Here is a 24,058-nt window from a genome sequence, read left to right as displayed (position 1 = left end):
CACACAAGCAGTAAGAGCAAAACGGTGACTCACTCCCGATGGTGGCAGAAGTGGGATTGCCAGCGGAGAGAATTACGTGAGTAGGGGTAGAAAGATTGGTTACTTCGTGCAGCTGGCTGAGGACCGAGGAGCGGCGCCGCACAGCCCCCTGAAAGGAGCCGCTTCTCTTGAAGGTGCTAACTACTTCCATCTAGGAGAGAGAAAACGAGACACAGAGACGTCGTCCGCGGTTGGCACTGGGCGGCGGGGGGGAGGGGAACGGGAGGCGGTGGCTGCGGAGATCTGGGGGCTTTGGTGGGAGGACTTTAAAAAAAGAAGCCCCGGCCGGCTGCTGGGGTCGGGGGGAATCTCGGCTTGGGGTCAAAACAACGAACCTGCTTGTGGGGGTGGAGACGGCTTGGAACGGGGCACCCGCCAGTGGCTTGGGAAGCAGCCCCGTTTTCAAGCCACACTGATGATCTTGGGGGGGTTCCCCCGCCGCCAAGCAATGGCTGGAGCCGAGGAGGCTGGGTAAACGGGGAGGGGGGCGCTGGTGGGGGCTGGATGGAAATCGGCCTCGCTCCATTGACGGCGGCTGGCTCGCTTGTGCGGAGGTTCCTGCTGGCTAAGGGACCGTGGGAGCATCTGTCTGACCCGGCCACGGGGTCCCTGGATCAGATCCCGGCCGAGCCAGGGCAGGCTCGGAAGAGACGCGTCCCGTCGTGATTTGCACTGCACCCGTGAAGGAGACTCCACCACGACCCCGGCGGAAACCGTCCCAGGAGCTAACTCCCCTTGGCCGTGAACACCGGCCCCTTCGTCGCAGCCTGAACCGGTCTGGTTCGACCTGCGGCTGCCGGCTCATGGGGCACCCCATGTCTGCTCCCCGCGGAGGGCTGGGATCCACTCGCCCCTCAGCCTCAGGGCCGGCCCTCGGGCTGGGCCCCACAGGCGGCTGCCCGTGGGGGCACCGTGCAGCTGCCAGGGTAGGGTCAGAAAGCGTTGCCGGCTGCACGGGGAAGGCAGATTTCTCACTGCTCCCTCCCAGTGGGGATCAACTTGCTCCTCGGGCTCCTCTGGGCCTAACCCTTCCATCGGGCCCACGGCTCCGCTCGGAGCTGCTCCCGCTGATCACCCCGGTGCTGGAGGCAGGATCCAGCAGAGGCGCACCAGGGCCACATCCAGAGGGAAAGTCACCTCCCCCCCCCCGGCTCTCGCTTGGCCCCACAGATTATCTGCCCCGCCCCAAGTCCTTTGCCGAGTCCCGGCTTCTCAGGATTGAATTTGAATTGGTTTGGAAACGGGTGCGCTCCGCCTTGAATGGACGCGCCGATTTCAAATCAAGATCCCTGACCGATTCCTTAAATCGACCTCCGCTAAACCAGATTGAGTGCGTCCACACGGATTGCAACTAAATCAGTTTAAATCCATCCCTTAGAGGGCGTGGCTGCATCTTTCAAAGGAGCGATGGCCGATTGACACCAGCTGGTTCTGGGAGCCAGGACTCCCGGGTTCTCTCCCAGCTCGGGGAGGGGAGTAGGGCCTAGCAGTCAGAGCAGGGGGGCTGGCAACAGGAGAGCTGGGTGCGTGCAGAGATGCAAAGATGAGCAGCTCTCTGTCCAAGCCACCATGAGCCGGGCTCTGTCCCTCACGTTAAGAAAGGAAAGGAAACGAGTTACAAGCTGCCACGTCCCTCCGAGAGATGCCGGCTGCAATCAGAAAGCAGGTTAGTAACCGCGGTCCTCTGAAGAGAGGGCCCATCTAGCCCGGCATTCTGCCTCGCTGCTTCAGGGCGCCCTCGTAGGAGCTTATGGCCGCCCGGCCCTTGGGAGAAACATCGTCTGATCCCGTGATTGTCGGAGGTTGGTTTATACCCTTCCCGACGCTCGGTTAGTTCCTCAGACCGCCCAGAGCTGGGCCCAGAATGGGAGCTGGGGATTTCCCTCTCCGCAGAAAAGTTCCATTCACCTTCCCCCCGTTTTCCACAACACTGTCCTGGGAAAACGTCAACTTCTCCTAGTTTTTCAAAAAAGGGGATTGGCAGAAAAATAAAAATTTCAGCCCCTATTTCAAAACCCGTTCACTTTGACGACTGAGCCCTGGATCATTTTGGCCATACACTTTGGAGTATTTGTGGTTGGGCTGAAGATGACCCCAAACTGTGTATTTTGGGCCCCAAACTCTATTTTAGCTGAAAACCCCCCCAATTATTTTCATCCCCTCCCCTCAGAGAGAGAATTTTTGGTTGAAAACTTCTGAAAACTGGATATTTTTGACCCAAAATGGCCCAAACCCAATGTTTTTGACCGAAAACTGCAGTTTTTGGTCTGAAAACCAGTTACCAGAATTTGCCCGAACCAGAAAGTGTCTGACCCCAAGCGGAGTAAACTTGGCTGAAAACTGCCTGGTTTCACTCCAGCACTGAGTACTTTGGGCCCAAAATCTGAACATTTATCAGGCCAGAACGATTCTTTGCCCCAGCAACCAAACACTTTGAATATTTCCAGCTGAAAACTTCGGGGCCCCCTCCCAAACGAAATCCTTGTTTTGTAGACAAAGCTGGAGGAATCGTCGACCAGGTCCGGTCGCTGATATTCCTCGGTTCTCTTTGACCACATCTGCTGAGCTCCTGCCTGGGGAATTCCTCCCAGCAGCCAGACAAGGATGCCCGGGAATGGCCCCAGAGTGAATTGGGCTGTCGCCCCCTTAAGAACTGGCACCTTATAGCCAGCCACAGCAAGTCCAGCTCCCTCTCCCGCATCCTGTGGGGGATGATGGAGACGTTTCCCAAAATAACCTTAACTCTGCCCACTCCCCATCCTGAAGTGTGCCCCCCACACCCTGGGGTCAGAGATACATGACGGAGTGCAGTGGGCTCAGGAGGGGGCCATGCAGGGGGCAGAGTTAAGGTTGGGGGCAGGGGAAGTCACATCTCCCATCTGGGGCTCATTCGGCTACAGGACCGGGGCTGAAATCCATCCCTTAGGGTATAAGGTCTGTGCAGAGCCCTGCTAGGGGGCACTACGGGACTACATGTAAATGATGGGTTGGAGATAAACTCTCTGGGCAGAGGGAGGGTCAAATGACAGCAAAAACCCTGGGGTCCTGGCTCCTCACCAGCCATGCCTGAGTTTGCGGAGAGCCTGACCCAATCACTCTGAGAAGGAGAGGGCTGCCCCATTCATCTCACTAGGGTGCGAACTCTGATACCCAGTGTCCGTACCCACAGCAAGTTAGAGAGGGGGCAGGTTGTGAACTGGGCGACAAGAAACACCCCATTCTGGTGTCCTGAGTGGCTTAGGAGATGCCCTCCCACCCACCTATGGATAATACCATGGGTGCCCATCTAGCCCCAGATCGGACTCAGGACATCTGGGTCTCCTATTCGTTTGAGCGGGAATTGAAGGCGGAAACAACAGGGCCATAAGCCAAGTGGCCACCGGATCCCCTGCTCAGGGCTAGGAGATTCCTGGCTGTCTCTCTCCTCCCCGTCATATCTAGGCACAAAAGCAAAAAGGGGAGTGGGGAAGGGAGGCGGGCGAGCTTGTTGACACATTGGTGGGGTAAGTGGGATCCCACATTCCCCAGTCCAGGCACAAGCGTGAAGGGGCGTGGAGGGGAGGTCAGAAAGGGAGGCGGATTAATGCATTGGTGGGGGCGGTGGGATACCCCGGGCCCTACCTGGGTCTGGATGCGGTTGAGGCCGCGGAACCAGAGGATCTGGCCACGGCGCAGCTCCCGCTCGGCGTGGTCTATCTCCTCCTCGTCCTCTGCCATCTCCTCATCCGTGATCTCGTCCTTGCCGGGCCCATGCCCTGCCTCCTTCAGGCATTTCAGGTGGCTGGCGGGGATGGTGGCGATCAGCTGCAGGGGAAATCAGAGAAGGGGTTAAACCTGCCCCCAGCGCACACAGAACCCTGAACCCCCCACCCCCCACAATCACCGCCCTGGAACTGGGGAGAGAACCCAGGAGTCCTGGCTCCCAAGCTCTGTCCATCCACCGTTGGGTGACGTCCATGACTCTGAACACAGTGAGCGCCCTCGAGGGCTCGCACCCTATTTAAAGTCTCAGGATGGGAGGGTTCTGCTCCGCTGCTGGGGAGCCACTGGACGGAGAAATGGGCGCCTTGACGTATGAGCCCGGACGCCTGGGTTCCCTCCCCAGCCCAGGGGGGTCTGTGTGTCTGGTGGCTAGAGTAGGGGAGGCTGGGAACCAGGTCTCCTGGGTTCTCTCCCCAGCTGGCGGGGGAGGGGAGGGGTGGGTGTTCAGAGTGGGGGAGCGGTGCCGGGAGCCAGGATGCCTGGGTTCTCTGCCTAGCTGTGGAAGGAAGTGGGGGCTGGTGGGTGAGAGCGGGTAGGATAGGGACCCGGGACTCCTGGGTGCTCGCCCCAGCTCCGGGAGGGGGGTCAGAGTGGGGGAGAGGAGGCTGGGGGCTTGGGGGAGGCGGGGTCACAGCAGGGTCGGGGGTCAGAGGAGGGGTCTCACCTGTCCCCACACGAGCTCGCCGACCCCCACGAAGAGGCACCAGAGCCATTGTTCGGCGTCGAGGGGCGAGCAGCTGAACGGCTTCCCCCCGAACTGCACGATGACGATCTGCAGGGGAAGGAGACGGGGCTGAGCCGCAGGGCGGCCGGGGACAGCTGGGCCGAGCCTCAGGCAGGGTCCGTGCAGCGCCTGGCGCGGCCGTGCTCTGGGTTAGGGGGCAGGGTCCATGCAGCGGCTCGGGGGGGCCGCGCTCTGGGTCAGGGGGGGCCGTGCTCCGCGTCGGGGGGGCAGGGTCTGTGCAGCGGCTCGGGGGGGCTGCGCTCTGGGTCGGGGGGGCCGCGCTCCGCGTCGGGGGGTGGCAGGGACCCTGCAGCAGCTCGGGGGGGGCCGTGCTCCGGCTCGGGGGGGCCGCGCTCCGGCTCGGGGGGGGCCGCGCTCCGGCTCGGGGGGGGCAGGGGCCGTGCAGCGGGTCGGGGGGGCCGCGCTCTGGGTCGGGGAGGCCGCGCTCCGCATCTGGGGTGGCAGGGTCCATGCAGCGGCTCGGGGGGGCTGCGCTCCGGGTCAGGGGGGGCCGTGCTCCGGGTCGGGGGGAGCCGCGCTCCGCATCTGGGGGGGCAGGGTCCGTGCAGCAGCTCGGGGGGGCTGCGCTCCGGGTCAGGGGGGGCCGCGCTCTGTGTCGGGGGGGGCAGGGTCCGTGCAGCGGCTTGGGGGGGCCGCGCTCTGGGTCGGGGGGGCCGCGCTCTGGGTTGGGGGGGGCCGCGCTCGGCGTCGGGGGGGGCAGGGTCCGTGCAGCAGCTCGGGGGGGGCAGCTGCGCTCTGGGTCGGGGGGGCCGTGCAGCGGGTCGGGGGGGGCTGCGCTCCGGCTCGGGGGGGCCGCGCTCCGTGTCGGGGGGTGGCAGGGTCCGTGCAGCAGCTCGGGGGGGGCCGCGCTCCGGCTCGGGGGGGGGGGCAGGGTCCGTGCAGCGGCTCGGGGGGGGCCGCGCTCCAGGTCGGGGGGGGCCGCGCTCTGGGTCGGGGGGGCAGGGTCTGTGCAGCGGCTCGGGGGGGGCTGTGCTCCGGGTCGGGGGGGCCGCGCTGTGAGTCGGGGGGGTCGTGCTCCGCGTCGGGGGGTGGCAGGGTCCGTGCAGCAGCTCGGGGGGGCCGCGCTCTGGGTCGGGGGGGGCAGGGTCCGTGCAGCGGCTTCGGGGGGCTGTGCTCTGGGTCGGGGGGGCCACGCTCTGGGTTGGGGGGGGGCCGCGTTCGGCGTCGGGGGGGGGCAGGGTCTGTGCAGCGGCTCGGGGGGGCTGCGCTCCGGGTCGGGGGGCAGGGTCCGTGCAGCAGCTCGGGGGGGCCGCGCTCCGGGTCGGGGGGGCCGCGCTTGGTGTCGGGGGGGGCAGGGTCCGTGCAGCGGCTCGGGGGGGCCGCGCTCCGGCTCGGGGGGGGCCGGGTCTGTGCAGGGGCTCGGGGGGGCCGCGCTCCAGGTCGGGGGGGGCCGCGCTCCGGGTCGGGGGGCAGGGTCTGTGCAGGGGCTCGGGGGGGCCGCGCTCCGGCTCGGGGGGGGCCGCGCTCCGGGTCGGGGGGGCCGGGTCCGTGCAGCGGCTCGGGGGGGCCGCGCTGTGAGTCGGGGGGGCAGGGTCCGTGCAGCGGCTTCGGGGGGCCACGCTCTGGGTTGGGGGGGGCCGCGTTTGGCGTCGGGGGGGCAGGGTCTGTGCAGTGGCTCGGGGGGGCCGCGCTCTGGGTCGGGGGGGCAGGGTCCGTGCAGCGGCTTCGGGGGGCCGCGCTCTGGGTCGGGGGGGCCACGCTCTGGGTTGGGGGGGGCCGCGTTCGGCGTCGGGGGGGCCGGGTCTGTGCAGGGGCTCGGGGGGGGCCGCGCTCCAGGTCGGGGGAGGCCGCGCTCCGGGTCGGGGGGCAGGGTCTGTGCAGGGGCTCGGGGGGGCCGCGCTCCGGCTCGGGGGGGGGCCGCGCTCCGGGTCGGGGGGGGCCGGGTCCGTGCAGCGGCTCGGGGGGGCCGCGCTGTGAGTCGGGGGGGCAGGGTCCGTGCAGCGGCTTCGGGGGGCCGCGCTCTGGGTCGGGGGGGCAGGGTCCGTGCAGCGGCTTCGGGGGGCCACGCTCTGGGTTGGGGGGGGCCGCGTTTGGCGTCGGGGGGCAGGGTCTGTGCAGTGGCTCGGGGGGGCCGCGCTCTGGGTCGGGGGGGCAGGGTCCGTGCAGCGGCTTCGGGGGGCCGCGCTCTGGGTCGGGGGGGCCACGCTCTGGGTTGGGGGGGGCCGCGTTCGGCGTCGGGGGGGCAGGGTCTGTGCAGTGGCTCGGGGGGGCTGCGCTCCGGCTCGGGGGGGGCTGCGCTCCGGCTCGGGGGGGGCAGGGTCTGTGCAGCGGCTCGGGGGGGCTGCGCTCCGGCTCGGGGGGGCTGCGCTCCGGCTCGGGGGGGGGCAGGGTCCGTGCAGCGGCTCGGGGGGGCCGCGCTCCGGCTCGGGGGGGCTGCGCTCCGGCTCGGGGGGGCCGCGCTCCGGCTCGGGGGGGGGCAGGGTCCGTGCAGCGGCTCGGGGGGGCTGCGCTCCGGCTCGGGGGGGCTGCGCTTGGTGTCGGGGGGGGCAGGGTCCGTGCAGCGGCTCGGGGGGGCTGCGCTCCGGCTCGGGGGGGTCACGCTCCGGCTCGGGGGGGCCGTGTTCGGCGTCGGGGGGGGGCAGGGTCTGTGCAGCGGCTCGGGGGGGCCGCGCGCCGGCTCGGGGGGCAGGGTCCGTGCAGCGGCTCGGGGGGGCCGTGCTCCGGCTCGGGGGGGGCCGCGCTCTGGGTCGGGGGGGGCAGGGTCTGTGCAGCGGCTCGGGGGGGCCGTGCTCCGGCTCGGGGGGGGCCGCGCGCCGGCTCGGGGGGGCAGGGTCTGCCCAGCCCCCCAGGGCACCTGGATGGCGAAGGTGCCCAGCACGATGGCGCAGAAGATGGGGTTCGCGGAGACGCCCCGGAAGACGTTGCGCTCGCCGTGGATCTTGCGGGCGTTCACCTCGTTGAAGAGCTGCATCAGGACGAAGGTGTTGAAGATGATGGTGTAATGCTCCGAGGGGGGCGCGTGCAGGGGGGCGTTCCGCCCGCTGTCGATGTCGAAGAAAATCTCCCCTGGGGGCGGGCAGGATGGGGCGTCAGGGGCAGAGCCGGAGACCCCCCCCCCCGCCCGGGGCCCGTCTGCCCCGGCCGCCCCACCCCCCCGCCCGGGGCCCGTCTCCCCGGCCGCCCCCCCCCCCGGGGGCCCGTCTGCCCCGGCCGGCCGCCCCCCCCCCGCCCCCCGGGGCCCGTCTCCCCCGGCCGCCCCCCCCCCGCCCCCCGGGGCCCGTCTCCCCCGGCCGCCCCCCCCCCCCGCCCGGGGCCCGTCTCCCCCGGCCGGCCCCGGCGCCTACCCGCGAAGAGCAGGGTGAAGATGATGCCGAGCTGGTAGACGCCGTGGCCCACGATGTTCTTCATCATGGTGCGGGAGACGAGGGGCTTGTCGCGCCCGTAGGGCTTGCGGAGCAGCAGGGCGTCGGTGGGCGGCTCGGTGGCCAGCGCCAGGGAGGCGAAGGTGTCCATGATGAGATTGACCCACAGCATCTGCACCGCCTTGAGCGGGGAGTCCTGGCGGGGGCGGGGGCGGGGTCAGCGCAGGGAGGGGCGGGGCCAGCGCTCGGCGGGGGGCGGGGCCGGGGGCCGGCGCATTGAGGGGCGGGGCCGCGCGCGGAGGGGGCGGGGGCCAGCGCGCGGAGGGGGCGGGGCCGCGCGCGGAGGGGGCGGGGACGGTGCGCGGAGGGGGCGGGGCCGGCGCATTGAGGGGCGGGGCCGGCGCGCGCAGGGGGAGGGGGCGGGGCCGGCGCATTGAGGGGCGGGGCCGGCGCGCGCAGGGGGCGGGGCCTCCCTCTGCCCCTCGCGCCGTCCTCCGCCCTGGCGCCCACCTGGGTGATGCAGGCGCCGGTGAAGGCCACCACCACGGCCACCACGTTGACGGTGAGCTGGAATTGCAGGAACTTGGAGATGCTGTCGTAGACGTTGCGGCCCCACATCGCCGCCTTGACGATGCTGGAGAAGTTGTCGTCGGTCAGGATGATGTCCGAGGCCTCCTTGGCGACGTCGGTGCCGGCGATGCCCTGCGGCGGGCACAGCGGGGTCACGGGGGGGCAGCGGCCCAGGCCCCCCCACCGCCCAGCGAGGGCAGGGCCGGGGGCCCGGCCCCCCGCACCCACCCCAGGCGGACCAGGGGCCGGGAACGCCGGGCGGGGGCGTTTGCCTGGGGAGGGACGGACGGGCAAGTGCAGCAGTGCATTGTGGGAAATCCCCTTTCCGGGGCGGGGGGCAGTTTGGGGGGAGGCCCAGCTGCACCCCTTGGGGCTTCAGACGCCAGACGGGCCCCGGAGCGCCCGGGGGGCCGGGCAGGTGGAGGGGGCTTGAAGGGGGCGTGGGGCTGGGGGGGGCCCCGGGGGGCATCTCACCATAGCAAAGCCGACGTCGGCCTTCTTGAGCGCCGGCCCGTCGTTCGTGCCGTCCCCCGTCACGGCCACGACCTGCCGCTGCTCCCCGATGGTGCTGTCGATGATGCCTGCCGGGGCGGGGGGCTCAGCGGGGGGTGGGGGCCCCTACAACCCACCCCCTTCCTCCTCCCCCGCCAGCTCCCCACCCTGCCTGGGCCCCATGAGCACCCCTCCCCCATGGCCTCATCTCTGCCCCCCATCCTCACCCCACACCCCGCCCCCTCCTGCCACACCCCCGAAGCCCCCTCCCTCCTCCCCCCACATGCCTTGGGTGGGGAGGAGGGGGTCTGTACCTTTCACCAGGGTGTGTTTATCAGTGGGGGACGAGCGGGCCAGGACCCTCAGCTTGGGCCAGATCTTATCCAGTCGCTCCTGCTCAATCTGGGGGGGAGGGACACAGCTGGAGACAGCGGCTCGTGGTGGGGGACCCCCCCCACAGGACCATCCACCAACAGGACCACCTCCCCGGCCTGGGGCAACCCCCCCACCCCAGAGTATGAACCCTCCCCTAGAGCAGCAGTAGTAGGGCCGTTATCCCCCCCCTCGGGTGGGCGGGGGCCGGCGGCGCGAGTGCGGCCGTGATCCCCCCCCCTCGGGGCCGGCGGCGCGAGGGGGGCCGTGATCCCCGTACCTCTCCCTTCTCGTTGCGGATGCGCCGGTTGAAGTCCTTCCCCTCCAGGCACAGGAAGTCCTCCCCAGGCTGGAGGATCCCGCACTTGGCGGCGATGGCCCGGGCCGTGTTGATGTTGTCACCCGTCACCATCCGGACAGTGATCCCGGCCTTCTGGCATTTGCAGATGGCCTCGGGGACCTGGGGTGGGGCAACGGGACCGGATGGAACCCAGGAGTCCGGACACCTCTCTAACCCCCGTCCCCTCCCAGGGCTGTGGAGAGAACCCCGGAGTCCTGGCTCCCAGCCCCCCTGCTCCGACCCACTGTGACATTAGGGACACAGACGGGGAGCGTCTAGATCGTTGTTGCAATCACGGTCAGAAAGTGGCACCGAATCTTGCACAGAGAAGGCCCGGGAGGCGGCGGTGTCCCGGCTTTGTCGTTGACGGGCTCGGTACTTGGCCTCACTGCGTCTCGATTCTAAGGCCTCAGTGAAGCATCTGGTCAGAAAGGACTTTTCTCAGTAAGGGCCCAGTCCAGGAGCCCGTCACGGACAACGGACCTTGGCAGACTCGTACGTGCACCATGGCGGCCGCCTGCAAACTGCGTCGTGCCTGGGCAGGTGAGTCCAAACTCCTCCTCGCTGCTGTGTAAGAGCGGAGGGGCCCTTCCACGGGCAGGAGACTCTCACAGGCCCTGGAGACCCCTCCATCTTGTCGTCAGTCCTGCGTCCGGCCTCTGGAGGGACCTGGCTACACGGAAGCTCTGGACCAAGGGCTGAAGGACCCGTCCCAGCTGGGGATGTTCTCCAGAGACTGGACGGGAACCTGCAACCATCACGGCTGCAAGCCCGAACCAAGATCTTTGCCAGGACTGGATGTCACCGATTCCCTTTCACCAACTCTAGCGCTCATCTCGGTCTTTTCCCTTTTGTGAAGAACCCTTTAGATTTTAGATTCGAAGGGACTGGCAACAGCGTGATTGGTGGGTAAGATCTGACTTGTGTATTGACCGGGGTCTGGGGCTTGGTCCTCTGGGATCGAGGGAACCTTTTCCCTTTTACTGGGGCATTGGTTTTCATAACCATCTGTCCCCATAACGAGGGGCACTGGTGGGGATACTGGGAAACTGGGGTGGGAATTGCTTGGGTGACTTGTGGTTAGCTGGTGGGGTGAGACCGAAGTCCTCTCGGGCTGGCTGGTCTGGTGCCTTAGAAGAGGAGACCCACCAGCCTGGGGCTGTAACCTCCCTGCTCTGAGCAACTGATGCTCTCAGAAGTGTTCCACCAAAGGCAGCATCGTTAAGCCCACCAGCCACCCTCCCCTCCGAGCGCTGGGCAGAGAACCCAGGAGTCCTGGGTCCCAGCCCCCTGCTCTAACCACCCGACCCCGCTCCCTTCAGACACCCCAGCGGGTGGTACCTCAGGCCGGACGGGGTCCTCGATGCCGACCACGGCGATGCAGGTGAGCTCGCCCACGATGTCGTTCTCGTTCTCCCAGTTGGGCTCCGGGCCGGCGGCGAAGTCCCGGAAGGCCAGGCAGATGGTACGCAGCCCCTCGCACGCCATGGGCTCGATCACCTTCTTCACCATCTCGTCCCGGTCCCGCGGGCGGAAGCTGCGCACCTCCCCACTGCTGCTCAGGATGTTGGAGCACCTGGACGGGGAGACGCCTGGCTCAGACCCAGCCCCTAACCCTAGCCCTAGGGTGGGGGCTGGTTAGACGGGACCCCTTGCCTGGCACGGAGACGCAGCTCCCCTGGGGCGGGGTGGCCGGTTATAAGAGGCCCCCTCGCCCGACAGCAAGGTGCAGCCACCTCTGGGGCAGGGTGTGGGGGCCAGTGTCCGCAGACCCCTCGCCAGGCACGGAGATGCAGCCACCTCTGGGGTGGGACGCAGCGGCCGGGCGGGACTCACTTTTTGAGCAGGATCTCGGAGGCGCCCTTGCTGAAGACGCGGAAGCCGCCCTGGGGCAGGCGGGTGACGGTGCTCATGGACTTGCGGACCGAGTTGAACGTATAGACCTTGTAGAGCTTCTCCTCCGGCAGCTGGTCGCGCACGGGCTGGTAGTCGCGGTGCAGGTCCCGCAGGAAGCCCAGCAGGGCGCACTCCGTCTTGTTGCCCACCTGCCGCGGCAGGCCCCCGTCCTTCTCTGGAGGCTGCGGGGCGACGGGCGGCAGGGCTGTGGGCTCCCCCCGGTCCCCCCGGCCCCGCCGCGTTCCCCCCGGCCCCCAGCTTCCCCGTGTCCCCCTCCCCAGCCCCGCCACGTCCCCCCCTTGTTCCCCCCAGCCCCTCGGCTCCACACATTCCCCCTCGTTCCCCCCGGCCCCGCCGCGTTCCCCTCCTGGACCCCCACCTCTGCCCTCCCCAGCCCCGCCACGTCCCCCCCTTGTTCCCCCCAGCCCCTCGGCTCCACACATTCCCCCTCGTTCCCCCCGGCCCCGCCGCGTTCCCCTCCTGGACCCCCACCTCTGCCCTCCCCAGCCCCGCCACGTCCCCCCCTTGTTCCCCCCAGCCCCTCGGCTCCACACATTCCCCCTCGTTCCCCCCGGCCCCGCCGCGTTCCCCTCCTGGACCCCCACCTCTGCCCTCCCCAGCCCCGCCACGTCCCCCCCTTGTTCCCCCCAGCCCCTCGGCTCCACACATTCCCCCTCGTTCCCCCCGGCCCCGCCGCGTTCCCCTCCTGGACCCCCACCTCTGCCCTCCCCAGCTCCGCCACGTCCCCCCCTTGTTCCCCCCACCCCCTCGGCTCCACCACATTCCCCCTCGTTCCCCCCGGCCCCGCCGCGTTCCCCTCCTGGACCCCCACCTCTGCCCTCCCCAGCCCCGCCACGTCCCCCCCTTGTTCCCCCCAGCCCCTCGGCTCCACACATTCCCCCTCGTTCCCCCCGGCCCCGCCGCGTTCCCCTCCTGGACCCCCACCTCTGCCCTCCCCAGCCCCGCCACGTCCCCCCCTTGTTCCCCCCAGCCCCTCGGCTCCACACATTCCCCCTCGTTCCCCCCGGCCCCGCCGCGTTCCCCTCCTGGACCCCCACCTCTGCCCTCCCCAGCCCCGCCACGTCCCCCCCTTGTTCCCCCCACCCCCTCGGCTCCACCACATTCCCCCTCGTTCCCCCCGGCCCCGCCGCGTTCCCCTCCTGGACCCCCACCTCTGCCCTCCCCAGCCCCGCCACGTCCCCCCCTTGTTCCCCCCACCCCCTCGGCTCCACACATTCCCCCTCGTTCCCCCCGGCCCCGCCGCGTTCCCCTCCTGGACCCCCACCTCTGCCCTCCCCAGCCCCGCCACGTCCCCCCCTTGTTCCCCCCACCCCCTCGGCTCCACCACATTCCCCCTCGTTCCCCCCGGCCCCGCCGCGTTCCCCTCCTGGACCCCCACCTCTGCCCTCCCCAGCCCCGCCACGTCCCCCCTTGTTCCCCCCACCCCCTCGGCTCCACACATTCCCCCTCGTTCCCCCCGGGCCCCCAGCTTCCCCATGTCCCCCTCCCCAGCCCCGCCACGTCCCCCCCTTGTTCCCCCCAGCCCCTCGGCTCCACCACATTCCCCCTTGTTCCCCCCGGCCCCACCACGTTCCCCTCCTGGACCCCCACCTCTGCCCTCCCCAGCCCCGCCACGTCCCCCCCTTGTTCCCCCCACCCCCTCGGCTCCACCACATTCCCCCTCGTTCCCCCCGGCCCCGCCGCGTTCCCCTCCTGGACCCCCACCTCTGCCCTCCCCAGCCCTGCCACGTCCCCCCCTTGTTCCCCCCACCCCCTCGGCTCCACCACATTCCCCCTCGTTCCCCCCGGCCCCGCCGCGTTCCCCTCCTGGACCCCCACCTCTGCCCTCCCCAGCCCTGCCACGTCCCCCCCTTGTTCCCCCCACCCCCTCGGCTCCACCACATTCCCCCTCGTTCCCCCCGGCCCCGCCGCGTTCCCCTCCTGGACCCCCACCTCTGCCCTCCCCAGCCCCGCCACGTCCCCCCCTTGTTCCCCCCAGCCCCCCGGCTCCACACATTCCCCCTCGTTCCCCCCGGCCCCGCCGCGTTCCCCTCCTGGACCCCCACCTCTGCCCTCCCCAGCCCCGCCACGTCCCCCCCTTGTTCCCCCCACCCCCTCGGCTCCACCACATTCCCCCTCGTTCCCCCCGGCCCCGCCGCGTTCCCCTCCTGGACCCCCACCTCTGCCCTCCCCAGCTCCGCCACGTCCCCCCCTTGTTCCCCCCACCCCCTCGGCTCCACCACATTCCCCCTCGTTCCCCCCGGCCCCACCGCGTTCCCCTCCTGGACCCCCACCTCTGCCCTCCCCAGCCCCGCCACGTCCGCCCCGCTTCCACCCTGAGACTCACCCAGCTGGGGTCCCCCCTCCAGCCTCCCAGCTCTGCTGAATCCCCCCTTCAGGGAGGCACCAGGGAGAGGTTTGGGGGTGCCAAGGGCAGGTTCGGGAGCTCCAGGGGAGGATGGGGCGGGAGGTTCGGGGCTCCGGGGTCCCAGAGGGGAGGGGCCCGCAGGCCCCGCACTCACTAGTATTTTGGTGGTGTAGGCGCTGTTGATGGCGATGGCGTGCACCAGCAGGTCGAGGATGCGGGGCGCCAGGCTGCTGGGGGCGGGCGTCTCGCGGTAGTGGGTGTCGCCCAGGTAGGCCTGCACGACCGTCATGCGGTTGGTGGTGAGGGTGCCCGTCTTGTCGGAGCAGATGGCCGTGGCGTTGCCCATGGTTTCGCAGGCGTCCAGGTGCCGCACCAGGTTATTGTCCTTCATCATTTTCTGAAGGGCAGAGAGGACACCCCCAGCCCCGCATCAGCCCCAGATCTGCCACCGGGAGCCGGCCGGAGACACCTGGGGGAGGTGTTGGGGGGCTCTCCAGGGTGCCCCGTGCTCTCATTAGGGTGAGGGACCTGGTTTCAGCTGTGCCCACTAGGGGGCACTCTCCCGGCACATGGTCACCGTGTGCCGTGTTCCCGGTGCCAGAACATACACGTCTGCCCACGGGGGCGCTCAGAGCCGGCTCCGGAGCAAGACCCATAGGGGCAATCATCTCCCGCTGCCAGGATCCCTCTCTCATGGAGCTCTCTGGGCTCCCCTCCCCACGCCCCCTTGTTTCTGTTTGCTCTTGTGTCCCGCCACCCCACAACAGCCCACCAGCCCTGCCACATCGGCCGGCGGCATCCATCAGCACCCAATGGCCATGCCCATGGATGGATGGGCAGCGCCAAGGGACAGGTGGGTATAATCCAAAGTGACGTTGATCCGTGGATGGACACGAGCCAACGTGGTGCCCACCAATGGATGGAAACAAATCAATATGGCCTCACCCCTGAGAAAAAGCCAAAATGGTGCCCTGGATGGATGAGGTGGACAGGCATAAGCCAACATGGCGTCAGGGACAAACTGAGCAGGCCCAACCTACCCAGGGTTAACTGGGTAGGGACCCAGCTGGACGAGGGGCAGACGACCCAGGAAAGGGGGCCTACCAGTTTACCACCTGCTCAGGAGGGAAGAGTACCCCAGGCCAGCTCCGCCAGAGGGCTGGAGGCTCTGGACTCAGGGTGCTCGGTTTACAGGGTGGGCACGGGGCTGTCCCTCCGGAGAGAGTGCCTTGTTCCCCTGGAGGTGGATGGGAGGAAGGTCAATGGATACTGGGATACGGGCGCGGAGGTGACGCTGGCCCGGCCCGAGGTGGTGGCCCCAGATCGGGTGGTGCCCAACACCTACCTGACCCTGACAGGGGTGGGCGGGACCCCATTTAAGGTGCCCGTGGCAAGGGTACACCTGAAATGGGGGGCCAAGGAGGGCCCCAAAAAAACCATTTGCCCACTGAGGTTTTGATGAGGGGAGACCGAGAGGACTGGCCAAGCAAGCCCCAGATCGCCCTGGTTGTGACCCGTAGCCAGAGCCGGCGAGGGGCACTGCACCCCGACCTTGGGGAGGGTACCACACCGGAGACGCAGGACCCTACCCTGGTGGGGAGGGAGCGCCGAGGGGCACGGCTCAGAGAGGCGGAGGCCTCAGACCTGGCCACTGAGGGGGAACTGGTCCCCATCCCTTCCCCAGCTGCTGGTTCCAGGCCGAGTTGAGGAAAGATCCCTCCTTGCGGAAGCTCAGGGACCTGGCCGACCTCAGTGTGGTACGGACCATGAGGAGAGGCTGCCAGGAGAGGTTCCTGTGGGAGAAGGGGTTCCTGTACCGAGAATGGGCTCCCACAAGGGAAGTACAGTCCTGTGGGATCAGGAGGCAGCTGGGGGTCCCCCAGAAGTATCGCCGCAGGCTCCTGTACCTGGCCCATGACATCCCCCTCGCAGGGCACCAGGGAATCCGGCGCACCCGGCAGAGGTTGCTACAGAACTTTTACTGGCCCGGGGTCTTTACCACCATCCGGCAGTATTGCCGATCCTGTGCCCCCTGTCAGAGGGTGGGGAAGGCCCGGGACAAGGGGAAAGTGGCTTTGAGGCCTTTGCCCATCACAGAGGAGCCTTTCCAGAAGGTGGCCATGGACACCGTGGGGCCTCTCAGCAAGACGACCCAGTCGGGGAAGAAATACATTCTGGTGGTGGTAGATTTTGCCACCCGCTACCCCGAGGCAGTGCCCTTAGCTTCCATTGAAGCAGACACCATGGCCGATGCGGCTCCTGACCATTTTCAGCCGAGTGGGGTTCCCCAAGGAAGTCTTGACAGACCAAGGCTCCAACTTCATGTCGGCCCTGCTCCGGTGCTTGTGGGAGAAATGTGGGGTCCGGCACGACTGGGCCTCAGCGTAGCACCCCCAGTCCAATGGGCTGGTGGAGAGGTTTAACGGGACGCTAAAGATGATGCTGAAAACCTTTATGAACCAGCACCCGCAGGATTGGGACAAGTACTTACCTCACCTGCTGTTCGCGTACAGGGAGGTGCCCCAGGAGTCTACCGGATTTTCGCCTTTCGAACTGTTATATGGCAGGAGGGTGAGGGGCCCCCTGGACCTGATGAGAGACGAAGGGAGGGGAAGGCCACTCCCGATGGAGAGTCAGTGGTGGAGTATGTCCTGATCTTCCGAGAGAGACTGGCTGAACTCATGGGCCTGGCCAGGGAGAATCTGGCCAGAGCCCAGAGGAAGCAGAAGGTCTGGTATGACCGCACGGCGCGGGCCCGGGCCTACGCCACCGGGGATCAGGAGATGGTTCTCATCCCCGTGAGAAAGAACAAACTACAGGCCGCCTGGGAGGGCCCTTTCAAGGTCGTCAAGCAGCTCAATGAGGTAAACTATGTGGTGGAGCTGTCGAACCGGGCGCATCTCCGCCGGGTGTACCTTGTGAATATGATGAAGCCATATTATGCCAGGGGGAATGTGGTGTTGGCCGTGTGTGGACAGTGGGAAGAGCAGGGAGATGACCCTTTAGTAGATCTATTCCCTGGGACCGGAGCTGGTTCCCCCATGGACACAATTCCCCTCTCGGATCAGCTAACCCCTGCCCAGCAAGCTGAGGTCAGGGGGGTGCTGCATCCGTACCGACAGCTGTTTTCCAGCCAGCCTGGACGCACTAATCTGACTGGTTTCAGAGTAACAGCCGTGTTAGTCTGTATTCGCAAAAAGAAAAGGAGTACTTGTGGCACCTTAGAGACTAACCAATTTATTTGAGCATGAGCTTTCGTGAGCTACTGATATCCGATGAAGTGAGCTGTAGCTCACGAAAGCTCATGCTCAAATAAATTGGTTAGTCTCTAAGGTGCCACAAGTACTCCTTTTCTTTTTACTAATCTGACTGTCCACCGGGTGCAGACCGGGTCGCACCCGCCGATAAGATGCTCCCCCTTCCGAGTCACAGGGAAAACTGCTCAGGACCTGGAAAGAGAGGTCCGGGACATGCTGGCTTTGGGGGTGATCCAGCCATCCGCCAGCCCTTGGGCCTCGCCGGTGGTGCTGGTCCCCAAAAAGGACGGGTCGGTCCGGTTCTGTGTGGACTATCGGAAGCTCAATGCCATCACTGTATCTGATGCCTACCCCATGCCCAGGCCGGACGAGCTCCTAGACAAGCTGGGAGGAGCTCGGTACCTTACCACCATGGACCTTACAAAGGGCTACTGGCAAGTGCCGCTGGATGCAGATGCCCGGCTGAAATCGGCCTTTATCACCCCTCTGGGGCTCTATGAGTTCCTGACCCTGCCTTTCGGCCTCAAGGGAGCGCCGGCCACCTTCCAGCGCCTGGTGGACCAGCTCCTGAGGGGGATGGAGAGTTTTGCCGTGGCGTATATTGATGACATCTGTGTCTTTAGCCAGACCTGGGAGGACCACGTGTCCCAGGTTAGACAAGTGCTGGACCGACTCTAGGGGGCTGGGCTGACTGTAAAAGGGAGAAGTGCAAGGTGGGGATGGCTGAAGTATCTTACCTGGGCCATCAGGTGGGGAGCGGCCGCCTAAAGCCGGAACCAGCCTAGGTGGAGGTGATCAGAGCCTGGCCCGCTCCCCACACCAAAAAGCAGGTCCAAGCCTTTATTGGGATGGCAGGATACTACCGAAGATTTGTGCCCCACTTTAGCGCCATAGCCACCCCCATCACTGAGCTGTGCAAGAAGGGGAAGCCAGACAAGGTGGTCTGGACCGAGCAGTGCCAGGAGGCTTTCCGGGCGCTGAAGGAGGCTCTGGTCAGTGGCCCAGTCCTGGCAAACCCAGACTTTGACAAGCCCTTTGTGGTGTTCACCGACGCCTCCGACACGGGACTGGGGGCGGTGTTAATGCAGGAGGATGAAAAGGGGGAGAGACGCCCCATCGTGTACCTGAGCAAGAAGTTGCTACCCCAGGAGCAACACTACGCGGCCATCGAGAAGGAGTGCCTGGCCATGGTGTGGGCCCTCAAGAAACTAGAGCCCTATCTCTTCGGGCGACACTTCACCGTCTACACCGACCCCTCTCCCCTGACCTGGCTGCACCAGATGAAAGGAGCCAACGCCAAGCTCCTGAGATGGAGCCTGCTCCTGCAGGATTACGACATGGACGTGGTCCACGTGAAGGGAAGGGCCAACCTGATAGCGGACGCGCTGTCCCGGAGAGGGGGCCCCGAACTTCCCCAGGTCACTGGTCACAGTGACCCCGCTCAGTTCAGTCTCGAGGGGGGGAGAGATGTGACGATGTGACGCAGCAGGGAGGGGGAAGTGTTGACCTGGGGATGTGCCCTGGGGAGGGGAGACCTGAGAGCCGGTCACCTGAGCCAGGAGGGGGAGGGGGAGGTGACACCTCTGCCCAGGAATGTGGACGGAGGCTGCAGCAGGGAACCTGCTGGGGGGGTTTAGTTTTCAGTTCGGGGCTGGGTGGAGGAACACAGGGAACCCCAGGGCTGGGGTCTAAGCTCCCTGCTCCCCCAGAAGGACGTGATTGAGGGGTCCTGGTTGTACCCACAAGCTCTGTTTTGGACTGTGTTCCTGTTGTCCAATAAACCTCCCGTTTTACTGGCTGGCTGAGAGTCTCAGTGGATCCCAGGAAGAGGGGTGCAGGGCCCGGACTCCCCCACACTCCGTGACAGGCGGCACCCATGGGTCATTGGGCACAAGCCAACATGGCAGCACCCATGTGTTCAAGGGTATAATCCAAGATGGTGCTCACCCACACATGGACACAAGCCAACATAGTGGAACCCAGGAGGGTTGGACAGATGGATGGATGAACACAAGCCAACATGGCGGCGCCCAGGGAGGGTTGGACGGACGGATGGATGAACACAAGCCAACATGGCGGCGCCCAGGGAGGGTTGGACGGACGGACGGATGGATGAACACAAGCCAACATGGCGGCGCCCAGGGAGGGTTGGATGGACGGACGGATGGATGAACACAAGCCAGCATGGCAGCTCCCAGGGAGGGTTGGACGGACGGACGAACACAAGCCAACATGGCGGCGCCCAGGGAGGGTTGGACGGACGGACGGACGAACACAAGCCAACATGGCGGCGCCCAGGGAGGGTTGGACGGACGGACGGACGAACACAAGCCAACATGGCGGCGCCCAGGGAGGGTTGGACGGACGGACGGACGGACGAATGAACGCAAGCCGACATGGCGGCGCCCTTGTGTGGATGGACCCAAGCGAACGTGGTGGCACCAATCCGTCCGTGGGCGCCCCCCAACACGGCAGCCGTCCCAGGTGTACAGACAGAAGCCCACAAGGCCACGCCACGGCCCGCCGCCCCCTCACCTTGACGGAGTAGGCCAGGGAGATGGTGACAGCCAGGGGCAGCCCCTCGGGCACGGCCACCACCAGCACGGTGACGCCGATGATGAAGAACTTGACGAAGTACTGGACATAGACGGGGGTGCACTCGGCCAGCCAGACCCGCCCGTCCAACACGAAGGTCTGGATCACGAAGTACAGCACCAGGATGATCACGGTGATGGCCGACATCACCAGACCTGCCCGGGGGTTGGGGGAGAGGGGTTAGTGGCGGGGGAGGGTCCAGCCCCGATCACAGCTGGCTCCCCCTAGAGGGAACAGGCCCCTGCCCCATTCCCCGCCCCCCTGAGCCAGCCAGTCCCGCCCTGGGGCCGGGTGGGAGCCGGCGTCCCCTAGAGGGAACAGGCCCCTGCCCCATTCCCCGCCCCCCTGAGCCAGCCAGTCCCCGCCCTGGGGCCGGGTGGGAGCCGGCGTCCCCTAGAGGGAACAGGCCCCTGCCCCATTCCCCGCCCCCCTGAGCCAGCCAGTCCCCGCCCTGGGGCCGGGTGGGAGCCGGCGCCCCCTAGAGGGAACAGGCCCCTGCCCCATTCCCCGGCCCCCTGAGCCAGCCAGTCCCCGCCCTGGGGCCGGGTGGGAGCCGGCGTCCCCTAGAGGGAACAGGCCCCTGCCCCATTCCCCGGCCCCCTGAGCCAGCCAGTCCCCGCCCTGGGGCCGGGTGGGAGCCGGCGTCCCCTAGAGGGAACAGGCCCCTGCCCCATTCCCCACCCCCCTGAGCCAGCCAGTCCCCGCCCTGGGGCCGGGTGGGAGCCGGCGTCCCCTAGAGGGAACAGGCCCCTGCCCCATTCCCCGCCCCCCTGAGCCAGCCAGTCCCGCCCTGGGGCCGGGTGGGAGCCGCGCCCCGAACACGGACGGGACCCACACCTGCTTTCCCAATCTGCACAGCCAGCTTGGTGAGCTTGCCCTGCAGCACGGATTTCTCTTTCTTGGACACACTGGTTTTCTTCTTCTCCCGATCCTCCATCTCGCCACCCTCGGCGCTCTTCAGCGGCTGCATCTCCATCGCCACTGCCCCGTCCTGCTTCTTGGCTGTGCCGAGAGAGGGAGGGAAGTGGGTCAATGCCCCACCAAAGCGGGGTGGGAGAGGGAGTCGCCACAGCCCCACCCAGAGCTGGGGCGAGAACCCAGGAGTCCTGGCTCCCAGCCCCCCCTGCTCTAACCACCAGCCCCCACTCCCCTCCCGGCACTGGGAGAGAACCCAGGAGTCCTGGCTCCCAGCCCCCCCTGCTCTAACCACCAGAGCATCCCAGCTCAAGTCCTCCCCACCCCCCGAGACCCCAGCTGGGCCTGGATCCCCCGGCCCGTTACCTTTGTTCTGAATATTCTCCACCACACCGTCCTGGGGCTTCCCTACAACAGAAGAAGGGACGGCAGAGACAGGACACTTGAGCCCAGACAGACGGACGGGACAACACAGACGACGGAGCACCAGAGACGCTGGCAGGGGGTCGGCGCTGGGGGAGGGCTGGGAGGGGGCTCCCGGCTGTGCGCCCGGGGTGACACCCCCATGATGGACTCCCACTCTCCGCGGTCCAGCCATGCACGTCCCATCCTCAGTCGCTCTGCGCTCTGGGGTGGGGGCAGGGGTGAAAGGGGAGGATGCAGATTTGGGGGCAGGGGGAGAGATTGGGGCCCAAGGGAAGTGGGAGGGTCTGTGGGGGCCCACGCGTGGGGAGAGAGACCGACACTGAGTCACTAAGACCTCAGGAAAGAGGGGCTTGCCTGCCAGTTTAGCAATGGTGCAGGAGTGACAGAGGGCGTTAGGGGTTTGACCCCATTGCAATCAGGAGTGACTCTGGATTGACTCCACGGAAGCTGAAATCAGAACCCAACCCTGCCCCCATTGCAATGAGGGGTGACACCAGGGGACTGAGCTCAGCACCCAGCCCTGCCCCCATTGCAATCAGGAGTGACTTCGGGTTGGCCCCAGGGGAGCTGAGCTCAGAACCTGGCCCTGCCCCACTGCACTCAGGGGAGCAGATACCCGTTAAAAGGCTGCTCTCTTCCAGCAAAGAGCACCGGAAACCTGAGTGTGATTCCACCGTGCCGAAGCACCCCAGGGGCAAGGATTCACACACAAAGGGGTGCCTCTGCTCTCGGCAACTGCTCTTGGGCTTTTCAAAGGCAGAGAGAATGAGGGGACCTGCCTGGCTTGGCAGCCCGACGACGGGATCGTTTGACCGTCGCTGCACCAGGGAGACATGTCTGCAGCTCCTCCAGGCTGGTATTTACCGCAGCAGGGCCCCATCCTTCCAAACGAGGGCTCCGGGAGAGCGCCATGTTCTATCACCCCTCCCAGAGCCAGGAGAGAACCCAGGAGTCCTGGCTCCCAGCCCCTCCCCCCATCCCAACCGTTATACTGCACTCAAGAATATGCCAGATTGCAATGGGAGCTGGGCTGGATTCTGATTTTAGCTCCCCCAGGGTCAATCTGGAGTCACCCCTGATTGCAATGGAGGCAGGACCAGATTCCGATCTCAGCTACTCCAGGGTCAAACTGGAGTCACCCCCTGCCTGCCATGGCCTCAGGGCTCCATTTCCATGTGAATTCTCCTGGCTGGAACCCTGGGGTGACCTCACCGGATCTCCAGCCAACAGAAGGCAACACGGAGTCGGATGCAGAGAAGGCCGATTAGATACAACTGCACTGAGATGACCTAGGAGGACAGCGGGTCACTAGAGGAATCTATTGAGTCAACGCCGGGCAGTCCACATAGGACGGTATTTGGCATGGACATGAACTGGAGTCAAAGGAGATAGTGACCAGTCAACAGGGAAGGCTGAGCTGAGTCCCGAGAATGCCAAGTCAAGGGAAATGGACAGCGAGTCACTTAGCTTGACGAAGCGGGACAGTTCTTAATGTTCCCTCTGAATACTGTAGAGGTGCCTCAGTTTCCCCTAGGCATTTCTTAAGTCTCTAGGGGTGGAATAAGGGGGTGTGATTGTTGCAGAGCAAAGGGCCAGGGTACATAAATGGCGACACTCTGTCTCCTGGCCACTGATGGCCTGGGCCCTTCCCCCTGCCAGGTGAGAGCTAAAGGGCTGGAGAACAAAGGGATCCGGTGCCCTCCTGGCCCGGGAAAGGGACAAAGCCCAGAGGAGGTGGGGCTGGAGGGAGTTTCAGTTTGGGGCTGGCTGGGACATGGAGTGAAGGGCAGACGGGGTTGTCTGGCTCACTGCCCCCCAGAATGGACCCAGCTGAGGGGTCCTGTTCTCTGCACCTACAAGCTCTGTGTTAGACCCTGTTCCTGTCGTCTAATAAACCTTCTGTTTCCCCGGCTGGCTGAGAGTCCCGTCTGACTGCGGAGTTGGGGGACAGGACCCTCTGGCCCCCCCAGGACCCCGCCTGAGCAGACTCGCTGTGGGAAGCGCCCGGAGAAGCAGAGGAGGCTGGAGGCTCCGAGGTCAGACCCAGGAAGGGGGAAGCCGGGGGAGCTGTGTGTCCTGCAGACAGGCTGCTCCCCGAGAGGAGACTCCCCCAGAGTCCTGCCCGGCTTTGTGGGGAGCAGGTCAGAGCATCGCCCGGGGACCCCGTGACAACATACGATGGGGACGAGTCAGTCAGGGACTGGGATGGTCAATACGAGCTGACGGGGGTCAATACATGGGGGTGTGTCAATACGGACGGGTGTTGTGTCAGAGCTCTTCACCGCCTGATCCTTGCGGGGGTCAGACGGGCAGAGCTTTTCCTGGCAGCGGGTTGTTTAGGGAGGGTGCAGGGCAGAGTTTGCGGGTGGGTTGGAGTCTATTGCTAGGACTGTGGATTTAACTGCTGCCAGGGCCTCCAGAAGCGTCACCTTGAACGGACAATGAAACCCGGTGAGTCTAAGGCCAGCGCCATCGAGTCGAAATGGCTTGAGACTGACCCAGTGCGGGCTGGAGCTGAGGGAACGGGGCTGCCCAAGGAAAAGGCTTTGAGTCAACATGGACCAGTGCTGGCCACACCAAACTCACAAAGTCACTGTGGGATGGTGAAGACTCAAATGTCAACAGACGATGGCGACCGACCAGTCTCCATGAGCAGCTGTGAGTCCTCACACCACGAGGTGCCTTCAGGAGCTGCTGGAGCCCGCTTAAGGCATGACGTGGCGGAGACCTTGGCCACGGAAAGACGGGAGCTGGTGGAACCAGCTCAGGAGGAGGACACGACCATGGACACCAAGAACGAGCTGAAGGAAGACCAAAGAGGCCCCTCACCTTTCTTATCCTTCTTCTCCTCTTCCTCGCCACTGGCTCCCAGCAAGGTGAAGATAATCCCAGTCTGGGAGTTCACCCCGACGGCCGTGACGACCATCCGCCCCGAGCCCTCCATGACGTGGGTGCCTGGGAAAGCAAAAGCAGAGTGAG

At 66.4% G+C, this 24,058-nt stretch overlaps 1 protein-coding gene across 1 annotated transcript in view; it reads right to left on the bottom strand.

Annotated features, from left to right (window-relative positions):
* The window catches only part of ATP2B3 (ATPase plasma membrane Ca2+ transporting 3), a 59,526-nt gene that overhangs the window by 12,642 nt on the left and 22,826 nt on the right, over nucleotides 1-24,058 (bottom strand). The window contains exons 5-20 of the mRNA XM_077840222.1: nucleotides 23,909-24,034; nucleotides 21,020-21,061; nucleotides 20,576-20,740; nucleotides 19,679-19,893; nucleotides 14,041-14,283; nucleotides 11,459-11,700; nucleotides 10,964-11,198; nucleotides 9,563-9,742; nucleotides 9,225-9,312; nucleotides 8,893-8,999; nucleotides 8,359-8,550; nucleotides 7,831-8,044; nucleotides 7,341-7,552; nucleotides 4,466-4,573; nucleotides 3,661-3,843; nucleotides 104-190 (exon numbers count right to left, since the gene is read on the bottom strand). Coding sequence (XP_077696348.1) covers nucleotides 104-190; nucleotides 3,661-3,843; nucleotides 4,466-4,573; nucleotides 7,341-7,552; nucleotides 7,831-8,044; nucleotides 8,359-8,550; nucleotides 8,893-8,999; nucleotides 9,225-9,312; nucleotides 9,563-9,742; nucleotides 10,964-11,198; nucleotides 11,459-11,700; nucleotides 14,041-14,283; nucleotides 19,679-19,893; nucleotides 20,576-20,740; nucleotides 21,020-21,061; nucleotides 23,909-24,034 — 2,639 coding nt within the window. The remainder of the gene's footprint in view (nucleotides 1-103; nucleotides 191-3,660; nucleotides 3,844-4,465; nucleotides 4,574-7,340; nucleotides 7,553-7,830; nucleotides 8,045-8,358; nucleotides 8,551-8,892; nucleotides 9,000-9,224; nucleotides 9,313-9,562; nucleotides 9,743-10,963; nucleotides 11,199-11,458; nucleotides 11,701-14,040; nucleotides 14,284-19,678; nucleotides 19,894-20,575; nucleotides 20,741-21,019; nucleotides 21,062-23,908; nucleotides 24,035-24,058) is intronic.

This window comes from Eretmochelys imbricata, chromosome 23 (assembly GCF_965152235.1).
Source record: "Eretmochelys imbricata isolate rEreImb1 chromosome 23, rEreImb1.hap1, whole genome shotgun sequence".
NCBI lineage: Eukaryota > Metazoa > Chordata > Testudines > Cheloniidae > Eretmochelys > Eretmochelys imbricata.
Note: the sequence above shows the minus strand (reverse complement) of the source record. Positions and strands in the feature narration are given on the sequence as shown.